The following is a 22,348-nucleotide window of genomic DNA, read 5'->3' on the forward strand; positions in this document are numbered from 1 at the left end:
TTCACTCAGGCATAACACACAAGTAAACACAGAAACAGCCAAAAATGAAAAACTGAAACTGAGCAATATGAAGACAACTGGGAAGACTATTAGAAATGACATAGCAAGTATTTCACAGAAGGGATGGACAGATGGACTAAATACTGTCCGAGTTTTGTTGTTACACAGTTTCAATCTGTACAGATGTTCAGGAATTGCACTTCAGTTTTACTCCACTGCAGCAGCGAAGTGTGCACAGGACAGCCCTGGACTCGTGACCACCAAAATAGTCAAGAAGATTAAAGGGTGTACTCTTCACGCAGTCCATGTCACACCCACTCAACTGGACTAACATACGATGGTCACTCCAGAAGAAATGCACACTATTTTTTTAATCCATCTTTTATTCTATATGCTTGAAAGTTTTACAGTGTGTAGATAAATCCTTTAGGAACAATATTTTCATTTCTCCACCTAATTTCCATCCCTCTCACCTGCCTTACGCCACCTTGGAATCAGCGCCTGTATACCTGCACAGTAAAATTCTGGACCAACCTGTTGGAGCCACTGTTTGGCAACGTGCACAAGGGAGTCATCATCTTCAAACCTTGATCCACGAAGAGAGTCTTTCAGTTTCCCAAAGAGATGATAGTCACATGGAGCCAGGTCAGGACTGTACGGCGGGTTTTTCAGTGTTGTCCATCCAAGATTTGTGATCGCTTCCATGGTTTTTTTGACTGACATGTGGCCGTGCATTGTCGTGCAACAGCAAAACATCCTGATTTTGCCGATGTGGCCGAACACGACTCAGTCAAACTTGAAGTTTCTTCAGTGACGTCACATATGTATCAGAATTTGTGGTGATTCCACTTGGCATGATGTCCACAAGCAAGAGTCATTCGGAATCGAAAAACACCATAGCCATAACTTTTCCAGCAGAAGGTGTGGTTTCGAATTTTTTTTTTTTTTTTTCCTTTTTTTTCTTGGTTGAATTTGCATGATGCCACTCCATTGATTGCCTCTTCATTTCTGGTGAAAAATGATGGAGCCATGTTTCATCACCTGTCAAGAAATTCATCTCCATTCTTGTACTGTTATAAAAGTTCGCTGCATACCGTTTTTCTTGTTTCTTTGTGAGCCACTGTCAACATCCTGGGAACCCACCTGGCACAAACCTTTAACACCAACACTTTCAGAATTCTGCAAACACTTCCTTCCCCTATCCCAACGTAGCGTGACAATTCATTCACTGTGATGCGTCTGTCAGCAGTCACCAATTCGTTAACTCTCTGCACATTGTCTGGAGTGTATGCAGTACGAGGCCTGCCGCTGCGAGGACAATTCTCAATATTGTCATGCCCGCTTTCATCACGTAACCTGCTTGCCCACCGACTAACTGTACTGCGATCAACAGCAGCATTTCCATACACCTTTTTCAACCTCTTGTCGATGTTTCCCACTGTCTCGTTTTCACAGCACAGGGATTCTATGACAGCACGTTGCTTCTGACGAACGTCAAGTGTAGCAGCCATCTTGAAGACATGCTGTGATGGCACCACTCACGGGAATAGGTTGAACTAAGTATAAAAACAAGTGGGAAGGATGTATCCACACTGTAGAACTTTCACACATGCAGAATGGAAACTGTATTTTTACAAAAACATTGTGCATTTCTTTTGGAGTGACCTCATACAAACTATTATCACACTACTGGGTAACACGCCACACCAAGCCTGTAAAGCAAACATCAACACAATCTCTCAGGTACTGTTTTGGAATGCCAACGGTGTTGTAAACAAAGGGAACTGAAATGGTTGCGTTCATGGAGCAAAAGGGTAACCGAATCGCTCGTGAATGAAACGCTGCCTACGCCTCACAAACAATTAAACATTCCAGGTTACTGCATCTATCATACCAACCAAGCAGACGGCAGGAATGGGTGCGACACAGCCATCATCATGTACAAAGACACAGAACACACAAACATTGAGCTCCCTGTACTTGAGAGACTAGAGTCTGTGGCCGTCAGGGTCAAGTACAACGGAACTAAACCCCACTCTGGTACCACTATATAACCCACCTAAAAACATAGGAACACATGATACCAGTACAGTTCTCAACAAGCACTGTGGGTAATCACTGCTGGAGATCTAAATGCAAAACACCTTGAGTGGAATTCACAAATATGTACCTCCAATGGCAAGAAACTATATAAACATGCCCACACAGGCCAGACGTGTTAAACTCAGACTTTATCAAGGGCATCACATGCACACACAGTCTTACAGTTGGAAACTGATCTGGACTCAGACCACACGTCTATAATACTTCGCGTGACACAGAACCACACAGGATACTAAACTGCAAGAGCGCAAATTGGACTCTGTTCACGGAAACACTTGATAGTCATATCCCAGACACTCCTGAAATTAACAACACATAACAAACTGATGAGACGATGGAGTTTCATACTGCCAGTGTCCAAGATGCAACGTCTGATGTAGTTCTACATACAAAGCTCCAAGAACACTTGTCAGCCTTGCCCAGGTAATCCTGGGTCTTATCTTTATGAGGAACTGCCTTACGAGATACTGGCAGCGTACCAGGTACTAATAGGGAGAAAGTACAAACATTTAGAAACGATCAATAGGGGCAGAAACCCTCAGGGCTAGATGCCATATGTCTTGGCATGTGGAAGTTCGCCAGACACTTCACCAGGGATAAACATTACATTCCTACTCTACAAGGCCCAGACTGCCCTGCATACTTTGCAAAGGAGAAGGCAAAGCTGATGGCAACAACACCTGCAGTGTCTTTCATGCCAAATCTGGCTCCTTCAGACCCAGTATTCACACTTTAAACGGACCAGGAGGTTACAAGACTTCTAGCCCAGCCCACGTGTAACGAGATCTGACATACTAGCATGAACGAAATCACTAGAGCTATCAAGTATTTCAATGCTAGGAAATCCCCTGGTCCTGAAGGCATTCAAAACCATGTCCTCCAGTAGCTCACAGACAGAGCTGCAGAATACCTTACATACTTAACAAATGCCACCTTGCAACACCAATATGTCGCTGACTTTTGGAAGGCAGCCAAGGTCCTGATGTTCAGAAAGCCAGGGAAAGACCACTCCCTCCCACAAAACTATCGACTCATCAGTCTGCTGTGGTCACTCAGCAAGATTGTTGAGAAGGTAATACTAAAACACACCACTAGGCACTGCATCGTCAGTGACACCTTAAGATCTGAGCAATTTGGCTTTAGGAATTGCCACTCAACAGCACAACTCCTCTGCATATTTGAACCTGCAACACATGGCTCCTTTCAATCGTCTCTGGCACAACCGCCTCATATGCAACCTAAGTGATGTTGGTTTCCCCGATGGGCTTGTATGTCTCATATATCTCACAAACAGATGTTTCAACATTGATGTGCAGGGCAAACAATTGACAACATGGTATTCAGGCTGGAGTACCTCGGGGAAGCATAATGGGGGTCATCTTGTCCAACCTCTACATTAATGATCTCCCAGCAACACAAAACACAATGTTGGCTGTCCATGCGGACAACGCAGCCATCCTTGCACAGACTGAAAACCGTCAAACATTAAATCACGATTACAGACAGCAGTCAGAACTTCCGAGCCTTTGTTAAACGGAACGTCAAAAACTGTGAAGAAGTTCTGTTCATACGCAGACCAAAACTACTGCGCAAACACCAACACTGTAGGCATGTAATAATACATGCATGCCCAACGTGTTTCCGAGAGAAAATCAGATACCTCAGTGTCTGGCTGGACTGGAAACTTGTGTGGCGGAACCACATGGAATATGTTCCCAACAGAGCGCATGTGAGGCTCAAACAAAATGTTGAACAGGGAGAGCATACTAAACAGGAAGGTATCACAATCCATGTACATGACAGTGACCAGACCTCTGATGTACACAGCTTGTGTCTGGGGATATGCAGCTCCTACACGCCTGCAATTCATATAGAACAAAGTGCTATGCATCATTAGCAACACTTCACACTGCATTCACACTGTGGACCTTCACAATGAATACTACCATGAAACCCTCAAGAAAGTACTCAAAAAGTTCATCACACCACTACACAGAAACTCTTAGAGACACTAACGATCCTTTTATCCTTATACAGCTGACCAACAGGCAACAGCAGAGAAGCCGACAAACTTGCATACTAATGCACAAACAAACCACCAATACTACCCTACACTGTGAATCCAGTGTGTGACCTATTGGCCACTAACCTATGAACCCAACCGTTACAGATATGCTGATGTTGGTCGAGAAGTCAACATCGGTACCCAGCTGTGACAGCCCAGTAACAACGCCTCAAAGTCACAGGCACCCACCTGCATGATACCCACCACTAACTTACCTAACTCTTGCATGATCTGTCACAGATAGCAAGCAAACCACTACTGCTCTCACTACCCGACACAACTACGAGAGATGTTTTTTCCCCACTTAGTGCTTCTTATTCCCCTCTGCCCCTCAAACTGCTATGCTTCATTCAACACTCAACCTAATATATCTCCAGAGGAGCTTAATAGTGATTTATCATAACCAGACAAATGCAAACATCAAAGTATGTACATCCTGTGAAGAACTCACTTAGTGAAAAGTAACCACTATGCAGATGGCAGTAGACCTACTGTGTTGGCCATCATGCCAGTGCGGGCATAGAGGGGCACTTTTTTTGACAGATTGAAGTTAGCAACCTAACTGAAGAGTACAGTTAGCACCTGTAAATCCAAGCATACAAATTCAATTTGCAGTCTAAATATATTATGTTACATGCAAGTCTGCCTATCAGTTTCCAAATTCTGAATCAGCACACGTCAGAGGGCTTCTATTAGTAGTTAATGTTGGCTGCAGCCAACATTATCTAGCTGATAGTAGGGATGGGAAAAACCCACTGGTTAAACCAATACCGGTATTTTAATTCTGAATAATGCATTTTTCAGTATTTATTTGATCCTGGTTATAGCAGGTGTATTTCATATTTTACTAATATCCAAAGTTGAGTAGTTTAGCCTATTCACAAATTTTCCATTGCTTTGAAACACTATATGAATAACAACATTCAGAAACTGATCAACACTATCTTAATAACAATGCCTACAAACATTTGGCATTTGCCGCAGTAGTAACACCAGCTCGTCATATCACAGAAGTTAAGCGCTGTCAGGCTGGGCTAGCAGCTGGATGGTTGACCATCCGGTCTGCCGAGCATTGTTGGCAAGTGGGGTGCACTCAGCCCTTGTGAGGCAAACTGAGGAGCTACTTGATTGTGAAGCAGTGACTCTGGTCATGTAAACTGACATTCGGCCAGGAGAGAGGTGTGCTGACCACACGCCCCTCCATATACACTTCCAGTGACACCTGTGGGCTGAGGACAACACAGTGGCCTGTCGGTACTGTTGGGCCTTCCAGGGCCTGTTCAGACGGAGTACAAACACATGGCATAAGAATCAGTAGACACACAATAATTTAATTGTTGCTGTGTGGCACGGCATACCGGACGCTATGTGTGTACGTGCACTGTGTAATACTTGGCCCCAACTGATCTACATCTGCATAAATATCCGTAGGGACCAGAAAAATTTTCATTTTGTGATAAATGTGAAAAAGATGCAAATTCTGCCTCAAAATGCAAAATTACTTAATAGGCACTGTTTCATAACAAATTGTATCTAGATGAGCTACTTAGCAGAGATGTTTGAAATTGCTTTATTTTCTGCATACAATATCGAAAATTCAAGCAGTTACTGGCATTATATATCATCTGGTGAAGCCAAATATTCCGTAATTCACCATATAGTATGACGTACCACTACTAATTACTTCCATTTCTGTTCCACTTGCAAACAGAATGAGGAAAACTAACTGCCTATACATCTCCATACTAAAAATAATTTCTTTATCTTTGGTGCCCTTGCGTTGGTTGTAGTAGAATTATTCTGCAGTCGGCATAATTTGCCAGTTTTCTAAATTTCCTCAATCATGTTCCACAGAAAGAACATCGTCTTCCGTGCAGGGATTCCAATCTGGGCACACAAAGCAGCTGTGTAATACTTGTGTTTTGATCGATCATACCAGTTGCAAATCTAACAGCCTGTCTCTAAATTGCTTTGATGCCTGCCTTTAACCCGACATGGTGCAGGTCCCAATACTCTAGCAGTACTCAACAATGTACCGTTCACATTAAACTGGAGATGGAAAGAACAAATGTATCTCAGAACTAGTTAACTCAGCAATAACTGCTATCCCTAGTAGACAGTAATTTCTGAGGTAGCCACTGTTGTCTGCTGTATTGTACTTCAGTATTTCACAGTTTCTCTTCCTTGTAGTAAGTGTATGCAATCACCGCAGCTACAAATTTTATCACAGGGTAATACAAGAGGCCAGTGTTGAGCTTGGTGGGTGTGCAAAACTTCACACGTGCACGAAGTGCCACCCAGGGCTCGGCCAGTCTCAACAATACTCTGTACAGCTAGGTTTTTTCTCAGCTGTCCTCTAAATTGCTCTGTGCAGCAAAATATTTCACCTAGCAGGTTGATGCAACACTTTCTTTGAGCATCTGTTGCAGCATTTTTCTGCCGGAACGACACTCTGCAGTTCAGCGAGTCCTAATATCAGTGGTGTTTATTCTTTGCTAGTCGCTTGTGGTATAAAGGTAGTTCGCAGGTCCCATGGCTATTCACATAAAAAAAGAGGCAATCTCGTGATCTATTATTACAACCTTTAAAAATGAATAGGAATCACAATTCTTTTTCGAAGAGACGTAATATAATCAAAGAAAATTGCAAATTTAATACTGAATGCCATTACACCATCATGCACAAATAATTAAAACAATTTTATATACATATTTTTTCTATCCATCTTGGGAATCTAGGATCTCAACGATTTATGCCCATATTCTGAGTAGATACTGTAAGGGTATTGGTCCCGGGAATTCCAAGATCTTATCAAAATCTCTACGGTAGTTCCTTAGACTAGCCCAGACATACGAACAGAAGCGAGCAGAGGAGTTCAGTTTTTATACAGGTTGATAATTATTGAACAACATGAAAAAAAGGTAAATTAGTTACAAACTACATCGCACACACACTTTATTCAACATGTAAACGTCACTACAGATATTCTGATTTAGGTTCGGACACTGCACACCACACAGTCACTCATTGAGGGTTAAGAGACTTCTCAATTGTGAAATGCTGATTCTCAGTCCTCCAAACAAGCCAATTTTGCTTACTGATGAACCCATCCAAATGAAAGTGGGCTTCATTGCTAAACCAAACCATATTCCCATTAGTCATACTCGCCAATTCTGTGAACAACAGTGTTGGTAAAACATAACCGCTGTTCCATGGCCCTGGAGCTTAATGGCCAATGTATTCCAATTTTGTATGGGAAGACATGCAGGTCTTCAGCAACATTTTGTTGCAGTGTCTCCTGGCTGATTTCCACCTTTTGTGCAGGCAGCTTATTTGATAGATTTCCTGGGGACGATTTGAAAAACAGCATGTGTCTTCTCTATGTTTTCATGCATTTTCACCTTTTTTGGATGACCGACGCTGCCAACACTGTCATCACAAACACTGACCGTTCTCTCAAAGTTTGCAAATCAAATTCTTGATTGTTAGCACAACTGGACTCGCTGACTTAAGCTTGAACTCGGTCGCAAACTTCCTCTGAGCCCCACGTGGGCTATAGACACAAGCATGCTGTACCATGACCTCTTCACTTACAAATGGCCGAAAACAACATGACGCGTGTGCATATACATACTAATTCCCATCATGTCCCACAGTCAACCACGCAGTTTGAATGTCCTAACTCAAACCATTCAGAAGTTATGATGATTTTGTTTCATATACCGGGTGATCAAAATGTCAGTATAAATCTGAAAACTTAATAAACCACAGAATAATGTGGATAGAGAGGTAAAAATTGACACACATGGTTGGAATGACATGGGATTTTATAAGAACCAAAAACAAAAACATCCAATATTGCTAGACGCGTGAAAGATCTCTTGCACGCGTCATTTGGTGATGATCATGTGCTCAGCCGCCACTTTCGTCATGGTTGGCCTCCCTGGTCCCCAGATCTCAGTTCGTGCGATTATTGGCTTTGGGGTTACCTGAAGTCGCAAGTGTATCTTGATCAACCGACATCTCTAGGGATGCTGAAAGACAACATCCGACACCAATGCCTCACCATAACTCTGGACATGCTTTACAGTGCTGTTCACAACATTATTCCTTGACTACAGCTATTGTTGAGGAATCATGGTGGACATATTGAGCATTTCCTGTAAAGATCATCATCTTTGCTTTGCCTTACTTTGTTATGCTAATTATTGCTATTCTGATCAGATGAAGCGCCATCTGTCGGACATTTTTTGAACGTTTGTATTTTTTGGTTCTAATAAAACCCCATGTCATTCCAAGCATATGTATCCATTTGTACCTCTTTATCTACATTATTCCGTGATTTATTTAGTTTTCAAATTTATACTGACTTTTTGATTACCCAGTACTTCAATAATTGTCACCCTGTATGTAGACATAGAAGGTTTAATAAAATATTTTTTACTTACTTACGAAAACATGACTACAACTTGTATTTCAAGTTTACATGCAGTAATGTTTGTCTATGTTGAATGCAATGTATGTTCTAATGGCAAAAACATTTTTTTTCATGATGTAATTACGATTTGCAGTTTTCAGATGTTTTTACTTTACTTGTACAATGAAACTTTGCTTCTTGCCAAATTTCACAATTCTCCATCAATGGGAAATACCCTGTATTTCTTGATTTGTTTTCAAGTATCAAAATATACTGGGAGATGAAAAAGCTTGCACAGGATAGAGTAGCATGGAGAGCTGCATCAAACCAGTCTCAGGACTGAAGACCACAACAACAACAACAACATCAAAATATAGATGGCCATATCTTTTGACTCAATTGACTTACAAGCTAAAATTTTTTATGCTGGCTAGAGGCTATAGACCTTAATATGTGACAGACGTAACTTAGAATGATATGTCTCCTTGGCTCCTGAGAAAAAGAGTTTTTAACAGTTGGACAGTCTGAAAACAAAACTATTCTATAAGAGTCCCATAATAACACACTGAGGCACAGAGCAGTAATTACACAATCAATATAGGATTTGTACGAGATTTACTGTTCTGCATACTTCAGGCTAAATTTGCATCTAATGAAATTGGTGGTACGAATAATAAATGTTCTCACATTGCAACAATAAGTTTCAACAGTTTTTGATGGAACTGAAAGAAGACTATGGGGAGATTATATATTAGTGCAAAGTACGACTTAAGGGGACATTTGAATTTCTGAAGGAAAAAGGAAAGCCGGAACCAAACGTATAAGATATGGGATGAGTTTTAGATACCAGATTTTAAGCAGACTGGAGTGTGTACCGCCCTCAGTAAGATGTTTTGCAAGGAGAGAATCAACTGATCACCGACTTGATGGTGGAAGTGAATGCATTTAAAAAGAAACTCAATTTGTGGAGCAGACAACATCTGACAAAGAACACTGTCCACTTCCCTAAGCTCACTGGCATCAGAGAAAACATGAATTTTGAAGAATTCATTGCGGCATTGAAAGAATTACAGGAATGGTTTCTAATTTTTTCAAGACACTGTCAGTCTCACATCTGTTTTTAAGCTGTTTTCAAGATCATTTCAGTTAAAGTCTCTCTGAATGTACAGATGGAACTGATCCATCTGCAATCAAATTCCTGCTTAAAAGCAATTCATTTATGTTAAAATTGTCTACGAGTTCTATGAAGACTTCCTCGTAGAGTTTCACACCTCAATAATGAGGTTGCAAAAGTGATATCCATGTTCTGACAAAAAAGCATTAAAACGTATTTTCAATTAAATGGTAACCGGAGTGATGAAAATCTACAAGACGTCCAAATTTATCAGTATGCCAATAGTTCGTGCAAGACAAATTATATTGTGTCTTTGGTGAGCCAAAAATAATTAGTGAATACTGAAAATTTCTTTTCATGATCTCTGTTGTTGAGAAATATGAAACTAATTTGCAGAAAACACTATTGTTCCATGTTTGTGTAACAACCGCATTTCCCTTTAATGCGGCACTTTTCCCACTCACAAGGGAATGATCCAATAAGACATGTTGAAACCTACCCTGAATTTTCTTTTATACAGGAAGAACACAATGGAAGAAAAACACTGTCAAAATTTTAGCTGCTAAGAGGCACTGCAAGTATTAAGGTCGGCGGTCTATTTGTAAACAGGAAACATGACACAATCTGATCTTGACTTGTAAAGAACGTTTCAGTTACTGTTCATTGATAGTTTCTCTGACACTACAGTACACAGTCATTATTCTCTTGAATTAGCCACTCAAGTAACATCTATTACGAATCATCAGCTGGGTTTCGCAGTATTGGTAAGTATTGACAATACAGGTAAAGCTGAATTAATATTTATTGTGCTTTCGTAAGGCACACCTGCTAATAGTACCTTGTTTGTTCTTCCAGTTTCACAATAATGTGGAATCCAATTAACATTCTCAATTTAGCAATGATGATATATGAAGAATGTGGTTTCCAGCCGAAATAACTTACTCCTCCTCAGAACGTACATATGTGTAATTTGTTAGCCGATTTCCTTGACATTAATTTGAATGATGACATTTCATTTGAAATTGTGGATATGTTAGAAAAACTAGGAAATAACTCTACTGATTCCATGAATTGTGGTTTGGACGACGTCAGTTGTGCCAGTAACAGTTCCGAAGCAAAATACCTTCCAAGCCTAAAAAATACGTACTGCAACAGCTTTCAGTGACAAAGAAAATGCAGTTAAATATTGGATAAACAAAGGAGGGAAGAAATACTTGAAGTTACGCAGTCTGCAAAGGCGTTTTCGTTACGTAAAATCGGACCGTGAACTGAACAAATGGAAGAATGAATTACACGAAATAAGAAATATGCACCAAACGGAAACTTTAAACCATCTGAATGAAAAACTCTTTAAAAGTTTTACAATTGCTCACGAGAGGCTATGCACCGTTACTGATGGATATCTATGACACTGTGCCCTCCAAATTACATCTGACAAATACATTTCTAATTTCCAAGCTTCATCGACCCGGCTACACAGGTTCAAGAAATCTTACAGAATAGGAAGTCACAAAATTACCAAGTTTACGTAAGTGTGCAGAGCAGCTGCCAGTGATAGACAACGCTATAGAGAAATTCATGGCTAACAAAGGCGAAATTTGCAGTTATCCTCACAACTACTGTTTATAATGCTGAGCATTCAGGTTTTGTGCAAGAACTGCGTGCACACTGCACTTTACCATTTCGGGGTGATACAAAGATGTAGTCTGTTGCCCAATCAATTAATGCAATGACACACACATATATGATAATGCCAATGATGAGTGGTTTACTGTTTCTTCAGGTATATCTGTCTTCAAGAACAGCAAGAAATTAGGACCAAAAATGAAAAATGGCCTGTTTAGTTGCAAATATCTTGTTATTAACACGTCAAAATCTGGAAAAATGGGAAAGAATAATTTTCAACATTTCGTTCGAAACGTATTCCTACCAGCTGCAGAAACTAATTCACTGTTGCTCGAACAGTCCACGGGTGTACTGCCGGTCTATAGTGTCCAACGGGCACAATATTTCGGCGACCAGTAATGTCACCATCGTCAGGTGCGCTGACGAACTAAGCTCTGGAGGGCGGGCGGCCATCCTAAATCCCATTCCCCCGCAAGAATAATTCACTGTTATTGCTTGATTCATGGTCTGGACATAACGACGCCTCTGTTCTTGTGGAGTACGACGAAAAATCTGTAGATATAATGTGGAAATTGTTTCACTGATAGACAAATGTACAACATTCAAACATTATTATTCTAAGGAATGGCCTACAGGAATTGTTATAAAATGTAGTGCTGCAAAACATTTCATTTCAACAAATAACAAGTCCTCAATGATGGAAGTCGTCTGCGACGTCAAATACTGCCATGGTTTTATTTTCTCTGCTAGAAACTTATCAGAATTACACGTGCCGAAGCAAACAAACTCACAAGCAAGAGCAAAATAGAATTCTGTCTGGTGCACACAGTAGGCCTCTTGCAGGTCTTTCAACTAGACGCCACAGCACCTACTTACATGTCCCTAACCTCCTCCTGTTACCTACTTGGAAAATGGAGACCTACAGTTTAACATGATATCCGAACCACACGTCTTTCGTGGCTACTCCAACATCTGTCAGAAGTGACTGCTCGGTTAAAAATCTTAGTGAAGAAGTTGTGGTCTGAATGGGATTTGACCCCGCGCTCTTTGGATCACAAAGCGTGCGCTTTGCTACTAGACCATTATTTTTTTTTATGACCATTAGACCTTGCAGGCGTAGCAGAAACACTAGCTGTTTCACCTCTTGAGATGATGCTTGACATTAGTAATTAGTGTTCTGTTTATAAATTTACCCTCAATGGTAATGACAAGCCAGGGGAAAATGGACGCCGACATACAAGGAAAATTTTGGACCAGTGCTAAGTAGAGAGAGAGAGAGAGAGAGAGAGAGAGAGAGAGAGAGAGAGAGAGAGAGATAGATATGCAATTCCGCGTAAAGTGCACGATCTCCACGCAGGTCTTCCATACAAACTGCGACACTTAAATTCTTCCTTAAAAATAACTGTCACGGAGTAGCAAAGTTTCGCACTGTGGCTCAAACAAGATAGAGTTTTATCCTGAATGCTGAATATTAGCTCCAAAAACTGAAAATAACGACACAGCGTTCATAGGCAATGTTCGCTACCTCGTGTTCTCTTTCGATCCTTCTAGTACCAACGATTCTACCCATATACAAGCGAATGGTAGTAAATTTCTGCAAATGCTCATTCGCACGTATTCGCTTCCATTCATTTCATCGTAAACCAGGCTTTAGATGCTTATAATTGGTGTCTGTGAACTCCAGGTAATTCCACTATGCGGCACTGCGTGAATGATTCACCGAGTCCTCTATAAGAAAGGTAACAGACGGTGTATACGCGGATAAGGAAAAAAAAATTCACAGATTTTACCAAGATATCTTGATTAAAAAAAAAACTTTTTCGCGAGAGAAAATACACTTTTTCCGTGCTAAGTGACAGTGGGTTTTCCGTAGATTTCCCTCAGAAGTGTAAATTTTATCAATCTTTTGAATAATTTAAGTTTTATACACTGGCGTAGAACTTCCTGGCACCGGCACTTCACTTCAGGGAAAAAAGAGAGACGTTTTGGAAAGACCTTTGATGAACAGCAACTTATACGCTGCATATTTTCGTATTACGAATGTACAAATTCAAATTCCACCAAACACAGCACGTCAGTTTCTGGGGCGTTGAAATCGTGATTGCAATGCCCTTTTGTCAGCCTATCGTATCTCATGCCTTGTGATCTCTCCAGCTGATGACAGCAGATGTTCAGAGCATAGGACACATGTTGTAGTCAGCCAATAGCAAGATTACTGTTAAGTGGCATGAAAACACACAGGAAAAGTTAATAGTTTATATTAATAAACTTAGTGTAGCTACAAGAAAAGATAAGCTTTCACATATAATATTGGTCTCTAAGATTAATAAGCTACATGAGAAGCTAAGCTTCCACATGTAATATTCGTCTTCATTTTGCGCGTGTTATACTTTAAGATACATCACACAAATGTGCCTGTAAATTTAAAATAATGACATAAGTGTCTGGTCTTCTGAGCTCAAAATTCTTCTAGTGGCTGGTCCGCAATGTGTTAAGTTTAAAAGGGAGTCAAACGCTCTGTGATTTAAGGAAGTCATCCCACATAACATAATTCATCTTGCGTAAAAGGAAATTTACCCTGAAAGTAACGCTTTTCAAACCACCATTGGCAATAGTTTTCCGAGGCTGTTAGAAACAGGTCCATTTTAGATGTTGACAGAAAACAAGCATTATTATGCGTACGCAGCTGCGGTAATGTAGGAAGCCCTGATATTCATATGTGTAAATCATAAAGAGGTCTTACATTACACCATAAGAGAAACAGGACATAAGAGGATGCTCTAAGAGCATTGGAATTTCTTAAACCTTACTAAAATGTATAATTTGGCTTGAAGCACACATTGGTTTGTCCTGATTCACAATAAAGTAGACCCCACCTGATATTAAGCTCTTTAGTGCTGTTTTCAGGATGTAAATTTTCTTAGAGTACCAGTACTGTACAATTGGTTCTTTATTGTATGGCATTATGGCATATGTGGGAGAAGATAAAAACATGCACCTGAAATTCAGTGAAGAAGTGAAATTAGCCAATACTGTGGAATGAAACACTTTGTTTCAAATAAACTGAGGGTCTCAGCGGAAAAGATTAATGAAGCCAAATTTCTTTAGCAAACGAACAAAAATAACTTCATTGTTCTACAAGGTGATTAATGCTTGACTGCCAAAAACGGGGATATAAAATAAACTGAAATTAATAATATATTTTTGCCTTCCGTAATTATGTGAATGTATTATAATTCACCTGAACTTCCAGCCACATAAATCTGTTTTGTTTCCATTTGACATGGGAGCTGTCAATGAAGTGGAAACAAGGAATCACTAAATGTAAACACAGGTTGTGTGGTCACTACCCCCATCCCCACTACAACTCTGCACGTGTGTGAATCTGGCAGCTACAGTGTGCAAGAAAAAATTCTCGTAGCATGTGCCGCTTGCTGTTACTGCTCATACGGAGTTAACTGCGCATGCACATGAGCCCGCTGGCAACTGCTCAAACAAACCTAATGCAAACAGTTGCGATGTCACGTTCATAGAAAGCAGTTTATCGTTATGAAGTATTGCACAGTCTTTGCCCTAAGGCCTTTGAGACATTTTTTTGCAGACCCTTATGCGTGCATGGTGTTTCGTTGTTGTAAATTTCCTAAAGTTTTATTTTGTTTTTTCTCATTTATGTTTTATTGCTGCAGTGTTATTCTCAAGTAACAGGATACAGTAACATTCTTTGCTAGATTATCAGTTCTTACCAGTCAAAACAACAAAAATTTAACTGAAAACTAAAACTATGAAAAATTCCTGGAATTCCGAAAAATTCCTGGAATTCCGAAAAATTCCTGGAATTCCGAAAAATTGCTGGAATTCCGAAAAATTCCTGGAATTCCGAAAAATTCCTGGAATTCCGAAAAATTCCTGGAATTCCGAAAAATTCCTGGAATTCCGAAAAATTCCTGGAATTCCAAAAAATTCCTGGAATTCCGAAAAATTCCTGGAATTCCGAAAAATTCCTGGAATTCCGAAAAATTCCTGGGTGTTTCCCAGTTTTCCCGGGTGGTATACACCCTGTAATAGAGAGATGTCAGTAACTAATGACCCTTTTCTTCACTACTAACATTATTCTCCAAAATTTTTGAGTATGTCATGTATTCTAGAATAGTATCCCGCCTGAGCAACAACATCTTAACAGTTTGTATTTCAGGAGAGTTGCTTAATGGAAAATACCATTTACACATTCACTTACCAGATTTTACAAGCATTAAAAAACAAAATTGCACCAGTTGCTATTTTCCATGACCTATTTGAGGTATTTGACTTTATGAACCACAATGCTCTCATGGATAAGATGAGGTTTTATGTAACTGACGATACAGTCAATCAATGTGGAATGTCATACGTAACCAAAAGATTGCAGAAAATCGTACTTAAAAATTAAACCAATAGAGTCCAGGGATGTAATTCTGATTGGGGAGAAATCACACAGGGTTCCTGAAGGCTTTATTTTAGGGGCAGTATTGTTCCTCATATATGTAAATGATCTTCTGTGTAATATACAACATGCACAATTAGTTATTTTTGCTGCTGACACTATTAGTGTAATCAATCCAAGCATAAATACAGAAACAGAAGAAATGGTAAACAGAGATCTTCAAAGAATCAACTTTCTTCCATTCTCAATTTTAAAAAGACAACATGTCCAGTTTTGTACATCCTGAGGTACTACACCAATATTAACTGTAATATATGGTAGGAAAATAATGGATACAGTGGAAACAAATTCTTTGCTGTCCATACTGATGAGAATTACTACTACTAAATTACTGCAAAAAACAGTACTTTTGGAACTCCTAAACCAACTTATTTCAGCCGCATTTGCACTTAAGAGTCAATACAAATCTTGGGGAGAGAGAACTCACTAAGTAGACACATTTTGCGTATTTTCATTCAATAATGTCATATGGAATAATGTTCTGGGCTAGCTGATCTTTAGGAATGGAAGTCTCCATTGCTCAAAAACATGTTGGGAGAATAATACACTGCGTTCGTCCAAAATCACCTTTAAGACATCTATCTAAGGATTTTGACTACTGGTTCCCAGTATCCTTATTCTCTCGAACTTTGTTGTAAATAATCTTCTACAGCTCGAAAGGAGGGAAGATGTACATAATTACAACAACAGACGAAAAAATGACATTCCTTACTCCACACTAGAGTTGTCATTAGCACACAAAGCGGTGGACAAAGCTGGAAGCAACATTTTGAATCCCTTATCAAATGATATAGAATGTCTGACAGGAAAGTAAAATTTGGAAACAAACTGAAAAAGTTTCTCCTTAACAACTTCTATTCCAAAGACGAATTTCTATTATTGTAATAAGTAAAATGTGAGTTAGTAATTCCTACTCATCACATCTGCATATTTATAAAATAAACAAACAATAATGTGCCCTTGTAAATAGTCAGCATGTAACCATATTTACAAATTAATTTATTATTTGAATGTAAAATGACTTGTTCCACATTATTGTGATTTATCATGCAAGTTATCCACAGAAGATGGAATTCACTAATGTACATATTTGTTATCTCTCAGGTTTTCTCTGTATGACTGATTAATAATGAGCTTCTGAGTGTCCAGTCAAGTTGTCCCATTTTTTGCACAATATTCTGACGACCGACCCAGTTGTCTTCTTCAGTTGCTCTATTACGCATACTCACTGCATTAGAGGTGGGCCAAACGGTTATTCTGGAGTAACCGTTATCACAGTTCCAGTTATTCTTTGATAACCGTTATCGTTAACGGTTATTAATAACTGCAAAGTTATTTTTCGCTAGCGAATACCGATAACTCCGACAGTTAAATAACGACATAGTTGGAATCCATCAGTTTAGTTATCAGTATAACTGCGAGTAGTGTGAAATAGCAGGAGTGTCGTATGAATTGTGTCATAACCTTCGCTTATTAACTCCGGGTACATTTTAGTTGATGTTAGAACGATTATTAGTGTTTCATATTACATGTTTGTAGGTTATCGGTCGCTATTAGAAATATTATCTTCGCAGCTGCGACAGAAAGTACGCGGAACTTCGTCAAAGCACTGTTTAAGTAAAATGTTAACAACGTGCGTTTTTAAGTATGAAGTAATATGTAAACTGAGTACTGTAGGTTAAATTCGAAGCTTAATTTCTTGTGCTGCTCACATAATAGAATAAAGTGTACAGCCTTATAATACATCAAAAAATATACGTAATGTGACAGATTCGTTTACTCCTGTGCTGTAAAAGCTAGTCCTATTGGGGAAAGTGTGAGTACGCTAATCCAAGTTTTATGTCAGATTTGCAAACTGCTCGATTTCTCCAGCGACAGCATGTTTATAACATATGAAGACATGCAGATCGAAAAGGTTGACAGTGTTACATTTCTGGGACTACAACTCGATAATAAATTCAGTTGGGAAGGGCATAACACATTTTTTCATTCTATTATTTCATAAGGGAGCATATTCTGTGGTAACTTATCAAACGTAGCAAAAGTTTTTCGCATGTAAAAGCGTGTAATAAAAATCGTTTGTGGTATCAATTCAAGAACATCATGTAGGAACCTGTTCAAGGAACTTTGTATTCTAACCACTGCTTCCTAGTATATTTATTCCTTTATGAAATTTGTTTCAAGTATTTCCAACCAATAGCTTAATACATAATATCAGTACTAGAAATGGGAACAGCAATCTACATTAAGACCTAAAATTAGTTACCTTGGTCCAAAAGGGGTCCAATATTCAGGAACATGCATTTTCAATAAACTGCCAGCAAGTCAGCAACCATTAAAAACTTGGTTTCAGATAAGGCACGGTTTACAGTGTGTGTGAAAGACTATTTGATACAGAAGTGTCTGATTCCACCCGTCATCAATATGCCGGAAATGGCTATTTTAAGTGTGTCTATGACGTCACTACATACACATGGCAACAAACACGAAGATACATATAAATAATACAATAACATTTCCCACCAAAAATACAATCAAACCAATGGGACAACTGCGGGAAGTTGGGGGTTTTAGGGCGAGGACAAGCTAGTAAAAAAAACACACCATGATCCCAAAACACAAAATGAAGAACAAAAAGAAAAAAAAAATACAGCATTCTGCTACACCAACAAAAATCTGCAGGAATCGGACACTTCCCTTGAACAATATAGGTCAACTATAGGTGACCATACCAAAACACCAATATCCACAACTAAAAGTACGAAAATTGGAATCAGACATTTCCCTTGACCTACATAGGTCAACCTCAGATGACGATACTAAAACATCAACACACACAACTATGAAAATGGGAATCGGTCATTTCCGGTGACCTATATAGGTCCACCACAGCTACTGATGCCAAAAAACCAACACCTACAACTGCGAAAAATAAAACCACAATCCCAAAAGTCCACAAATCAATCATCCCTACGTAAATTAAATCACATTCAATACTTCATAAATACACAAAACATCACAGCTAGAAAAAAAAAAAAAAAATATTAATTACCACCAGCAAATTCCCCCCCCCCCCCCCCCCCCCCCCCCCCACACAGACACATAAAAACCAACTCATAAACACCGTGCCGTAATGACATTCACACACCACAACACCTTTACGTCGAAGCAAACGGGTGGAATCAGACGCTTCCATTGACCCCTCCTTCTACTCTGTAGATGAATATCGTAACAGAGACTGATAGACCAGCTTAGGTAAAAATTCTGCTATATTTCAGTTTTGACAGCACTTGGTTGCAACAGTCAAGATCGGGTATTCTGTGTACGATAAATTTATTAAAAGTACGTAACTGTGTTTTATTCTGTCAGTGTACCAATTCTGTAAATATTAGCAGTTACTGTGATATATTCACATATTTTGACAATCTCCTGACAAATGATGAGGATAATAATTATTATATTCCACTGTATTATGTTATACTTTCTGACATGTTATTTGTCATTCGCGATGGCCAGCGGCTATTTCCGTAGCAGTACGAAAATATTTGTTCGCTCCAGTTACTATCCTCTCTGGAAATATCACCTGGAACTACGACCTTTAACTGGAGTCACCGAGTCAGGAACGTCTAGACACACAGTTATTCCGTTACCAGCTTCCAGGTTATCTGTGGTGGTAGGCCGATAACTACCAGAGAACTAGAACTACGAGCCAATAACGATAACTGCCAGAGGAGAATACCGGCTCTGACAGTTATTTCCATAGTCGCTCGAATTCCTTAGTAACTTTCCTTGTACTACCCGTCCAAGCTAAATTAACACGTAAGGCGGTGGCTTAAGGGAACGACCGTACTTGTTAATGCCTGTACTGCAGCTCCTATCAGCCACGGCTCGGACATTAACTTTATTTAATTTTTTATGCTAAAAGTAACGAAGGCCCACGAAATAGTACACAGTTCTTATCAACAGATGGCGCGCAGTCTCACAGTTATTCCCATGGTCTATAGAACGCCTTCCAAATGCGCAGTACGATCTTCGGTCAACAGATGGCGCGAGGCACTGTTGACACTAAACAGTTATTGAAATAACTGCCAGAATCAGAGGAACGGTTATCGCAGTAACCGTTACTTCTCAGTAACCGGTTATTTCAATCAGTTACGTTATTTTTTGCCACCTCTACACTGCATGGACTCCAACCACACTATAAAGCTATTGATGGTCTCAGGCTTCTATTTATTACCCAGTTCAATTTCTGACGTTCACAGCGCCCTTTGATATGCTTCTTTGTTTTACAGAGCTTGCACAGATACTTTGTGAAAAACAATCACACCAACATCCCCCCCCCCCCCCCCCCCCCCCACACACACACACACACACACACACACACACACAGACAGACAGACAGACAGACAGACAGACAGAGAGAGAGAGAGAGAGAGAGAGAGAGAGAGGGGAGGGGAGGGGGGGGGGGGGGGCAAGGACACACGCACTACAAAAGGTGTGTACTGTGTACAATTAGTGATTCACAAAATAAAATCATATTTTAACTACATACCCTTATATCTTCCTGGGTCACACTTGGCTGCAAATTGGAAACTACAATTCTATGTCCTTGAGAAGAGGATGGTGTGTGGTGAACACTGCTGGGTGTATCAAGTCGTGCTTTCAGTTCTGAACTCATTCTGTGCGCCCATGGACCCTCCTCTTCTGAATCATCAAGTCCTGATCTGCAATGGCAATATGCATAAAACACCAGGAACAACACTAGTTCGAAACTAAATTTTAGTACAGTGTACAGAAATAATGAAGATAGCAAAATTATTAGAGGTACAGACCGCAATCTTAGGCTACTTGGTCTCAGTAAGGTGTTGTCCCGTTTCCATTCCTCTCGTTCAGAAAGCAGTAACGATCCATGATTCTGTAATTTAGTAATAACATAAGGCATTTCAAGGAACACTTAAAATTATTAAAACGTTAAAGAGTAATGTGAAGTGAGTACCTTGTGTGATCGAGCTGCACTACTCCTTACTATCGCTTCGAGACTCGAAGAGTCAGGTGTAGATGTATGACGACTGGGAAGTAATGGACGACGTTCACTCAGAAGAGAACTTGGCGACGGTGGGCAATCTCGACCCCAAGAAAAGGTGCTGTCATGAATTCCATGACCACGAAATGAAGTTTCATTGTTTACTGTGCGTCTAATAACTGGTGGCAGCAGATCTATGTAATTAAGAAAAGACCACTGTTCCATGGATATAATAATTACAATTACTATTTACAAGTAATATATCTTATATTTTTCAGTATGACTGATAAGGCAATATTTACTCCACTGTCCAGCCAGAGTGATAATTCCCCATATACAGAACAATTCGTACCAAAAGTAGAGTGAAAAATGGTTCAAGAAAGCATTTCTAGTGGTGGAACAAGACCACACCACATTCAGATTTCAAAGAGCAAGAGTAACTTTAAGTTTGATTACATTTCCCCATCTAGTCAACTCCTTTACCAATTCACTCAAAGATAATTTGCTGTAGTAAGAAAACCAGCAGAAAAACTTGCCCCAGCTAAAGGGCTGTCATTCCACAAGCACAGACGAGATTAAAAAAACAGGTATCTCAGAGAGATGCAAACTATGTCAAAGAGTTCCGTAATTGCTTTAGGGATTAGAGAACACACGGTTTTAAGTGTGTAATATTTAATGGCGACTATTCTTAAGGTGTAACAGTGATTTAGAAGAACAAATAAAATTCTTTACAAAATAAAAAATTAAATTTTTTAACACACCACGTACAGCTTGCACAGACATTGTATTAACTCTGATTTACGAGGTGTGTTCAAAAAGTAAGGTGACTATACTTTTATGAAAAAATATTTATTTATTCATCAATATTCATGTTGTCTCCTTCAAAGTAATGCCCCTCAGATACAATACACTTGTGCCAACACTTTTTCCAATACTTGAAGCACTTCTCATAAGCACCTTTTGGTACAGCTTTGAGTACTTCCAGCGATGCAGTTTTTATTTCTTCAATCGTTGAAAATCTTCATCCTCTCATAGGTTTCTTCAGTTTTGGAAACACAAAAAAGTCGCAGGGGGCCAAATACAGTGAATATGGTGGCTGAGGCATTATTGTCATGTTGTTTTTGGCTGAAAAATCTCTCACAAGTAACGATGAATGAGCAGGTGCATCGTTGTGATGCAAAAGCCACGATTTGCTTTTCCACAATCCCAGACTTTTTTGCGTATTGCTTCTCGTATACGGCGCATAATGTGAAGTTAATACTCCTTATTGGCTGTACGATCTTAAGGCAAAAATTCATGATGCCACAGTAAATGGAAAAAACTGAGCAAGACTGACATTTGATCGACCTTGACAGGCTTGCTTCAGTCTTGGCTCTTTCCAGGATGCTTCCATTGGGATTACTGCGCTTTGGTTTTGATGTCATAACTGTAAACCCATGTTTCGTCACCAGTAATGACCCTTTTGAGCAAATCAGGGCCATCATTGACATCATTCAAGAGCTCCTGAGTGATGCTCATGT

At 39.5% G+C, this 22,348-nt stretch overlaps 1 protein-coding gene across 1 annotated transcript in view; it reads right to left on the reverse strand.

Moving 5' to 3' along the window:
- LOC126485086 (uncharacterized) overlaps positions 1-22,348 on the reverse strand; it is a 67,273-nt gene that overhangs the window by 8,816 nt on the left and 36,109 nt on the right. Inside the window, exons 4-6 of the mRNA XM_050108695.1 lie at positions 20,802-21,022; positions 20,638-20,720; positions 20,358-20,529 (exon numbers count right to left, since the gene is read on the reverse strand). Of these exons, the coding sequence (XP_049964652.1) occupies positions 20,358-20,529; positions 20,638-20,720; positions 20,802-21,022 (476 nt within the window). The remainder of the gene's footprint in view (positions 1-20,357; positions 20,530-20,637; positions 20,721-20,801; positions 21,023-22,348) is intronic.

The sequence above is a fragment of the Schistocerca serialis genome, chromosome 1 (genome assembly GCF_023864345.2).
Source record: "Schistocerca serialis cubense isolate TAMUIC-IGC-003099 chromosome 1, iqSchSeri2.2, whole genome shotgun sequence".
Taxonomy (NCBI): Eukaryota; Metazoa; Arthropoda; class Insecta; order Orthoptera; family Acrididae; genus Schistocerca; species Schistocerca serialis.